This window comes from Vanessa atalanta, chromosome 1 (assembly GCF_905147765.1).
Source record: "Vanessa atalanta chromosome 1, ilVanAtal1.2, whole genome shotgun sequence".
NCBI classification, from domain to species: domain Eukaryota; kingdom Metazoa; phylum Arthropoda; class Insecta; order Lepidoptera; family Nymphalidae; genus Vanessa; species Vanessa atalanta.
Window position 1 is genome coordinate 5,028,760 of NC_061871.1, and position 10,376 is coordinate 5,039,135.

The 10,376-nt window shown below is 32.1% G+C and overlaps 1 protein-coding gene across 1 annotated transcript; it reads right to left on the reverse strand.

Annotated features, from left to right (window-relative positions):
• Nucleotides 1-5,806: 5,806 nt before the first annotated feature.
• On the reverse strand, nt 5,807-10,158 carry LOC125077315. The gene is made up of 3 exons (XM_047689233.1): nt 10,153-10,158; nt 7,603-9,630; nt 5,807-5,815 (listed from the first exon to the last, which is right to left on the reverse strand). Exons 1-3 carry the CDS (start codon nt 10,156-10,158, stop codon nt 5,807-5,809), a joined length of 2,043 nt encoding a protein of 680 aa, XP_047545189.1.
• Nucleotides 10,159-10,376: the final 218 nt, after the last annotated feature.

The window sequence follows — 10,376 nt, forward strand, 5'->3', positions numbered from 1 at the left end:
TAATAGCACAAGCCTACATATAATATCTGTTAATAATTTACCATTCGATATTTAAAATTTCGTACACAGAGAAACGATTCAATATACTTACGATTGTGACGCAGTTTCAATAACTTTGGTTTATGTAACGTCTTATTTGTTAACTATTGATTTCGTGTACTAGCTTCTCGTCTTAGCGGCGGCCAACGTGTTTAATCAGTGTATCTCTATTCCAAATTTCCTACAAATCCGTTCAGTATTTGTTCCGTGATCGAATAGCAAACATACACACTTTCACATATATAATATTAGTAGAGCTACCTCTATCTCCTGTGCAAATCTTTATTTCTTACGAGTAGAGAATAGATTTTGCTTCCTATTTTTAGTTTCTTTGTGAACTTTACTTTGTAAAAACCGAAAAAAAATTATATTATATAAAGTAAAGACCCGAATAGCGTTATTTGCTCAAATTATTGTTTGTCGGTTTTAAACTGAGATAAATAATTATAATATAATTTTTATACAAATGTATTTTCAAATACTAATAAAAATAAGTCAGCGATAAGGATACTATATATTTTATTGTATTTAACTAACATAAGTTCGTATTTTAAATCTTGGAAAAGAGTAACTACTGAGTTTCTTGCCGGTTCTTCTGTGTAGAGTTTATATTCTGAAACGATGGTAGCTTCACTTAACATAGTTTTTTATAAAATGACGATTTAAAAAGCCTGTAAAAGCAAAAATTAAATATATTTTGATTTGATTTGACTATATAAAAATATATCAGGTAAGACCACCACACAAAATGTAATAAAAAGCATAATTTAATGTATTCTATAACAAGTACTTTAAGGGCGTTGTGCAGGACTGCCTGGGTCCCATCCACTCAACATTACCGCAACGCATCAATTAAAATTATTTTTCAAATATTCTTTATTCAAGTAGGCGTTATAATAAGCGCTTTTACATCGTAATGTTACAGAATTAAATTGTACATAAGGTTATCCCCAGATCGGACCGAAGATTCTACCGGGATGGATTAGTTTTTGGTTCTATTTATTTCATCTTTCATTATTAACGAAGTTCAAAAACAAGAGACTCTCACAATTCTCAAAGACGCCAGGATCTTTCCACGTAGTCCCATAAGGTCATGAGGTCAGCTGATGATGGGATCTTGGAAAAATCAAGGGAACTCTTCAAATTTTACAGGCACACTTCATGTGATTTGTGTATTTTTTGAGACTTCTAATGGTGATTAAAATTAAGAAGTTGAGTATTATTATAATAAGGTAAGTATAAAATTCGTTTTCGCATATAAGTAATATGATAAAACTGCTGTTTATTTTATAATTAAGCGTTTAGCCTAGTTGATTTTTGTACTGGAATTCTAAAATAAATCTCATTTATAGGTTGAGATAGGTTTCATATGTAAATATAATCATTTATTTTGTACATTTTAGTTTCTGGGTGTTTTTAAAGGGGTTTTTCTATTTAAAAATATTGTATCAAGCGACACGTTATGCGCGCTTTGTGTTAAGACCGACTCGTATGCCATGACGGTAAATTGTGTGAGGTAACCTACCCCTTATAGTGTGCGTCACGCCTATATTTCGTTGCTATATTAATATAATATTCGGAAATACATTAACTTTGGTCGCTTACTTATAAACAGACGCCTAAACATCGATTTTCATCTCCCTTAATAAGAGTGAGTTAAAATTTCATCCTCGATTTCGTTCTCTTGATTGATGAATTTTTAAATGCCATGTCAGCACTTCAACTCATAAAAGGAATTTTAAACATCGAATTACTTAGATTTTATTAAGTACTTAGTAAATATTTTTATTTTTTTATTTCTTATATATTATTCTTCTAATAATCATTAGTTTCGATATTTCGTATTTACTGAGCATCCTGTAATAGTTAACTTTTTTTAAATATTAGCTGAAAGCCAAACCTGCAAATGGCTCTATGCTGTAGGAACGACAAAGGTTTTAATTTCTTCATATTTATTATATACTCATTTATTTTATTTTCTCTTCAATGTTGTGATAAATGTGCGGAACCAAAAAGGCTTACAATTTGCATCCCGGTGGTCATAAAACATACCATAACTGGCGGTTCGTCATCCGCTCTCCGGTTATTAGTAGCGAAAGGACGCTCCCGGCGTTGACGGCTCAGACTTGTCCCTTTGAATTCAATTACTCAGATGCTACGACTACGTCATGTATTTCGTTTAAGAGTTGCCAATTCGATCAATATTTATTTTTAGGTTACAACAAAAATACAACGTACCGTTTATTCTCATTATATTATATAAAAAAAAAACCTATTTTCATGCATGAAATTACCGAGTTCTGAAAGCCAATAATCTTTTTCCTTGGGGAAAGTTTTCGGTCCGTCCTTTGCTCTTTATTATAAAAATGCAAAAATCAACTTATTAGGTTATCGTAATATGATATGGATGGGAATGAAAACCTCGATATTCCTTCTATTTGAATTCAATATGATAACATTTACCTCTTACGAATTGTATACTAGGAAGTATTAAATAGAGTCAGTACTTCAATAACGATTTGTAGACAATGTACCAACATAAAAATTGTAATTGTTTTTTTTTGTCGGGTATGAATTAGTCTGACTAAAATAACTATTTCTATGAACGATTATTTAGGAATATTATTAAAAAAAAAAAAACAAATTAAAATAGTGTCAATTAAATGTCAAAACTTGTATATATTCGTGTTTAGTCGCTGTGATTGGTAGAGGATAACATCTATATTATTATTTATTTGTCAATTATTGAATTCTCACACTTCACCGTGTACTCCATAATTATAATATTTATTGATAATTATCTTGAATTCTCAATAGCAGTTCGAAACCTGGAAGTTGCCAGTACTTACACAACTGCGCTTCAAAAAGCCTAAAGAGAGAAAGGTCATACACCTGAATATTTACTGGTCATGTCTGGTTAGCCGTCACATACGATTGATAGAAATATGAGTCTGCGCAATCGTTTCTTTACTATAATATATAAAACTCGCGCAGTTAATTTAATGTACCTCGAGTATGACTGTCACGGACTATAAAAGAGACGGTAGGGCTTTGTGTCCTTCCAGCTACGTAACACCGACGAATTAGATATTCTACCGCCAAACAGTTAAATTACTATTGTTGTGTTCCGATTTTAAGGATAACCGAGCAAGTGTAAGTATAGGCACAAGGAAGATCTAAGGTCTTGTGCCTACATGTAATGAGTTACATAATTGCATCATACGTTTGCACACGGCACCACTCCAAAAGAAGGTAATAAGCAATGCATCATACTTTTCTTTATGATTGTGATAGATAAGTTTAGTCGCGACACAATCTCTATATCAGTGAAACGCAAAATATACAACCCTCATGTTAATTTTCATTTCATTTACAATCTGAAGAACACGCCTAACGATAGACAAAGTCTCAAAGTCGGTTGTGCATTGCTAATATAGAAATGGTTAGAATGAACACAGTGTCTAACAGCGGTGGTGACTTCGTTCTACCGGGCCGCCTAATTGCCGTCTCCTATACCATAAAGAAAGTAAAAAAGAGGAAATTTTCAGAAGATTATTCTTGAAGTGTTAAATTCTCATACATCACGTGTAACACAATATTTTGCAGATTTATATTTAATATTTACAAGCGATAATTTGTACTAACAGTATCGTTACGTAACCTCTTTTATTTATGTAAGTACGTCCTCGTTGTGGAGATTATTCTTTGTACATAGTAAATGTGAGTTTCCAAATTGATATTTTCGGTCATAAGTCCCGAATAACGAGTGCCAAAGTGAAAATATTTCCTTATACCTTTATCGTCGAATTGGAAATATCTGCATATCGGTTATATTATTTACGTATTGTTCAAAGGTAACTTAATGCACAAAGGACATAGTATCTTAATTATCAAGGTTGGTGGCGTGTTGGTGATATGACGTATCATTAAAATTCTTTAAAGAACCAATGTCTAGATATTGGTGACCACTTACTCTCAGGTGTCTTATTCGCTAGTCGTAAAAAGTTGATATTGTGAAATTATAAAAACAACCCAGCTAAAAGATAGTTAATGCGAAAATCTTGTTTTATTTTGATGGTGAGATAAAATAAATTGATTGTAATCTTGTGTAAAATTTTACTCTGAAACGTGTATAGCAGCTGTTTTTAATAGGTATTGTTTATGTTAAAAATTAAGCTATACGTGCAAACGATTAGTTTTATTGAAGAGATGTGTCAGTGGTTGGAATACTGGAATCTTATCAGAAAATCTCGGATTCAAACCGAGGTAAGCGCCACAGAAGAGCCTAATAATTATATAAAAAATGGAAATCTGCCTTTCCGAAATTTGACGTCACTTTCTTCTTTCTAAAACTTATTAAATTGTCTCCTAAATATGACATATTCTCATCACGGTATTTCTCTTTAACAATGGTATATGTTAAATCAACCGCAATAATAGTATCATAAACATATGCGGTTTATTGGGCATTGCCATATTTATATTATCACCTTTAAGCTAAGCAATGTTGCCAACTTTACGAATTAATAAACGGCAATTTTATAAATTCGAAATATGAAATTTCTGCGAATTTAAACCCCTAAATTATGTTTGTTTAGGTCTGTTTAAACGGAGTTTATCGTATTTTGATCAAAATAAAAATCCCGAGATCCTCTAAGCCTATTATTATGAAAATTCTATCCGCTTAAAGGGATTATATTCTTAATATATTTATTAATGATTATAATAGGCATGTATTTATTTTTATTCAAATTACCAATTTATTTAACTTGCGAGCAATGGATAAGAATCTAAATTAGTTACGTTTTATATATATATTTATTGACGAAAACCTAGGTTACACAGTGGTTGAGCTTTGTACAAGCCCGTCTTGATGTATTCTACTGCAAATCATCAATGCTTAATATTGTTAAGTTTCGGTTTGAATAGTTAGTGAGCCAGTGTAACTACAGGCACAAGGGACATACAACTTTAGTTTGCAAGGTTGGTTGCGCATTGATGACGGTTTGTTATTTTTTTTACATTGCCAATTTGTAGGCGCTGATGACACATGCCATCAGGTTCCACATTTGCAGTGGTCAATATAAGATAAAAAAATATATAAGTATACTGCAGACTTAATTTATGGAGATGGTGGTTCAGGTGGTGCAGTCTTGTGATCCACACAGTTTGATAGAGACAAAATATGAATGAAAAACAATAATTGTGACTACTGACTCTCTTGACGATTCATCTCGTTCTGCAAAATGTCGATTCAAAAGTGCTTGTAAAGCCTACTTGAATAAAGTGTAATTCGATTTTCATTTTGAGCGTTATCTAAATTTAAATATAATCTATACTAATATTATAAACGTGAAAGTAACTCTGTCTATTTGTCTGTCGCTCTTTCACTACCAAACCAATAAACCGAATTTGACGAATTTTGGTATAAAGCAAACTTGAAGTCCAAGGAAGGACATAAGCTATTTTTTTGCCTAACACATAACAACCAACTTCTAAAACGCGAGCGAAGCCGCGTACGACAACTAGTAAGATATATGTATGTACCGTGGTACAATATAGAAAATGTATACTTATTTTTGTTTATTACGATTCGATTTCCCATTTTTAGTTTCGTAAGTGAACGATACCTTGATATACTTATATAAATTTTTATAAATAAAACAACACCGCAATTATTTACTAAACATTGTTTAATTTAACTATTGCTTCCAAGCTATTTTGATTTAGATCTGCCTACATGCAGATCATCCTCTTATCCAATTAGCTAGTCAATCTGTTAAGGGATTAACCCAAATATTTTATATCTAACGGATTGTGAATGAAGTATTTGTATATATATGAACAAGGAACGTAATAAGTATATTAATAATAATAATAGTACATTATTATTTTCGGAAATTTTATTTTTCTCAGCCTTTAAGCTGGTGTAAACTACATTCACGGATATAAATCAAGTGAATGCAGTATGTGGTGTGTGTTATTTATGTGTAGTAATTATGTTGTGTCAGTCTCTTCTAATTGCATGAACTTTCTTACTATTCTACATGTGTTCAAGATAGCAGCCTTCTGTATTGGGATATAAAGGGACTCATTTAGATCTAATAATTTTAGACTATGGAGGAGATGGTTTGGGACGACACCAGTTGTTGAGATAACTATAGGGATGATGTACACTTTTTCTTGTTTCCAGATTCTTGTAACTTCTTCCTTGAGCTCATTATATTTATTTATTTTTTCAGCGATAGTTTTCTGTAGATTGTGCGTATTGGGTACTGCTATGTCTATAAGGTATGTGACTTTATTTATTTTGTCTTGTAGAGTTATATCTGGTCTGTTATAGTGAATGGTCTTATCGGTAAGAATGCCTCGATCGTAATACATTTTGTGTGTGGCATTTTCTAAGATTGTTTGTGGTGTGTATTTGTAATATGGCGTTTTTGTGTTTTGTATAAGTTTGTGTTTGAGTGCTAGTTTTTGATGAACGATATTGCTTACTTGGTTATGTCTATGAGTGTAGTCTGTCTGTGTAAGGGTTATGCACGCTCCTGTTATGTGTTGTATAGTCTCTGGTTGGATATGACATTTACGGCATTTATCATTTGTGATAGAGGGATCTTTGATAATATATTTTCTGTAGTTTTTCGTGTTAATGATTTGGTCTTGGATTGCTATAATGAAACCTTCGGTTTCTGGGAAAAGGTTTCCTATTTTGAGCCATTTGTTTGATGCTATTGTATTAATGTGGGGCTGTTCTAAGTCATGTGGGTGGCGTCCGTGTAGTACCTTCTTTTTCCAGTTTTCTAGTTTTTGCTTTTGAGGATCATCAATACAGTCATTCATATGATATCCTTGCTCATTTAAATTTAATGGGGTGTAGTTAATGTCATTTACAACTATTGCTTTATGTATATCACTAGTGCGAGATTTTAAATGAAAGAATGTTTTTAGTGTATTAATTTGTTTTTGCCAGAGATTATAAATATCTATCAATCCCCTTCCTCCATTTTGTCTTTTGAGTGTTAGGCGCTCTATTGCAGATTTAGGGTGGAGATTATTGTGTTTTGTTAGAATTGTGCGTGTATTTCGTTCTATTTGTTCTATGTCAGTTTTAGTCCATTTTATAATTCCAAATGAGTATGTCAGTATAGGTATAGCATATGTATTAATGGCTTTTATAAGATTTTTCCCAGAGAGTTGAGTTTTACATATAACGTTTATTCGTCTTTTATATTCTATTGTAAGTGTATGTTTGATTGATGTATGATCGAGTCCTTTAAGTTGATTATAGCCTAAGTATTTATATAAATCTGTTGGTTCCATAGCTGTTATTGTATCAGAAGAAGTTATTGCGTAGTTACCCGGTTTTATTTTGCCTTTTATTATATGTATTGTTTTGCACTTATCTAATCCAAATTGCATGTTGATATCGGTGCTAAACTCTTTTGTTACTTCTATTAGTTTTTTCATGTCTTTATCGCTCTTTGCATATAATTTTATGTCGTCCATATAAATCAGATGTGATATAATGGTTTCCTCTATACTTTTAAGAGGATATCCTACTCGACAACGGTGTAATAGATGCGATAAGGGGTTAAGGGCGAGGCAGAACCATAGGGGACTCAAGGAATCACCTTGATAGATCCCTTTCTTAATCTGTATCTGTCGTGTAACGATAGTATTTTGGCCATAGTTAAGATGTAGTGTTGTTTTCCAGTATGACATTATTTTACGCAAGAAGTCTATTATTTTTGGGTTTATCTTATATATTTCTAATATTTGAATTAACCAAGAGTGTGGAATACTATCAAAAGCTTTCTGATAATCTATATAAGTGCAATGGAGATTTCTATTTTTTGTGGCAGCATGTTTGTGAATTGTGGAATCAATAACTAATTGTTCCTTGCATCCCATATGGGCCCGCCTGCACCCCTTTTGTTCTTCTGCTATTATATTGTGTTGTTCTATGTGTGTGTTAATTTTGTTTGTAATGGCTGATGTTAAGATTTTGTATATTGTAGGTAGGCATGTGATTGGTCTGTATTGGGAAGGTTGTGGTGAGTGTTTGGTTTTTGGTAGCATGTAAGTTATTCCTATTGTCATGAATTCGGGTATTTTCTGTTGTCCTAATACGACATGTGTTAGATTTTTCGCTATGCATTTATGTAATGTTAATTTTTTATACCAGAAGTTGTGTATCTTGTCAATGCCTGGTGATTTCCAGTTGTGTAATTTTGCTGTTATGTTTTTTATATCTGTTTCGGTTACCTCTACAAATTCCATCTCTTTTATTATACTAAATTCTATTTTTTCGTCATTTATCCATAATGCTTTTGAATTATGGCTTACCTGTTCTTCCCATATACCAGACCAAAATACTTCTAGATCTTGTTTAGTAGGTACGTCTGTGTTCCTGTCAGTTACTGTGTTAGTGGGAGTATGTGGTTTTTGTAAATTTCTATAGAAGAGTTTTTCATTCGTTGTAAAGATGGCGTTATCATTTCTTCGCTGTTGTGCTTTTTTGTATCTTCGGAGTCTATGAACTTTAAGAGCGAGTTTTTGTTTTAACGTGTCCAAATATTCTTCTGGCTTTCTATTATTTTTGTCATGTTTAGTGTGTATAATACAATTTTGGAATATTTCTTCTACTCTTTTTACTACTTTATTTGATCTATTATTATTGTAAATATACTGAGTTAGTCTACCGCAGTCCGCTCTGAGTTTTTCGATATCTTTTTCGAGTCTTTGTTGCCACGGTGGTTTATTAGTTTGCTTAGTTTTTGTGCGTTGCATATTTTCTATTTGTTTAGGATTTACTTCTTCTGTTATTACTAATGCTGTACAGTATATGAGGGTATGTATGTCTATTAGCTGTGTATCTTCTGAAATAAATCTATTTAATATGTTTTGGTTAAATATTTGAATTAAATTGTAGAGTTGTGGGCTATATTTTATTTTAGGAAGTCGAGGACGTATTAGTGGATCCGTTCCTGAGTATTGCAATAAAGTTGTACTAAATTTATCATATATTTCTTGTATGTACGTTTCAGTAATCGGATTTTGTGCGTTTAAAGTATTAACTTCGTTTTCTAATATTATCGTTACAGATTCAGTTTGTGTTGACATATCTGATGTGTGTGTGTTTTGTGTGTTTGGTATTGTAAAAGATTCTGTTTGAGAGTGAAATTCTGAATGAGACGGATTTCGGGGTAATGGTGTAGTAACGTCGTGTTGTTGTAGCTGTATACGTGCTTCTTCTTTTAATCGGTTCAATTCGTCTTCGGTTAGTAGTTTGTTTTTTACTATAGTTCTTCTCTGATCGGAAATTCGCTGTTCTGTAACCGTAATCCCTGGGTATTCTTGTGTAAAAAGTTCATGCATCTTCTGTCTATATGTGGTCATGTCAGTCTCTAAATTGGTAATATAGTAATATGTTCGCATGATAAATGAGTTTACCTCTTTGCTCCATCTCATGCGAACTCTCGGTTTTCCAGCCTTGGTGGACGCGGGCAAAAAGGCATTCGCCTCCCGCGCAACATTCAAAGCTGGTAAGTGTGATTCTGTATTTAAGCTAATAGTGGAAGGTGATGACTGGACTTATTATTATTATTAATATATTATTAATAAATAAATATATATATATAAATTATCACACTAGGAAGGAGATCGTAGTTTTGTTGGCAATTGTGTATAAAATTGTGAGATTAACAATTTTCTTTCCGCCATCGTTGTAATACCAACTACATATAACAATATATATACAGTACAATTTATATATCGATCAAATCGGTAGCTTTATCAATCTATAATATTACCGTGAATAACTTTATGTGATGCAATGTGATGACGTTTTATTTATTGCACCCACATTTCCATTTCTATTGTAACTGTTATATATCCATTATTATTTTAAAACTTTAAAACTAGTAGTAATAACCGAATACTATTACCGAAAAATAGTATTTACGGCGTTAATTCTGCAATTATTATAGAAAACAATTTTGGTTACGTTACGGTTGGTTACCGATTTGTTTACCCAATAAATACCATTAATTTTATGAACCATAGCATTTGGCGGACTTTGTAAGCGAAACGGTATTTTAGTGCTCTTACTGGCATTCGGTTTGGATTCTTTATAAATTTACTCGTAATTATACGAGAGAAGTTATAAAATATACGTCACTTCATTGTTTCTTTGAATTAAAGCAATAATGTGTTTAAAAATGTTTCCGTTTACATGTTTATTTATACCGCATTGCGTTTGTTGTGGTTACGTTGTATTTTGTAATTAAAGACTTTGGTAAATGTTCTAACCACATTTTCGCTTGTTCGTAAAG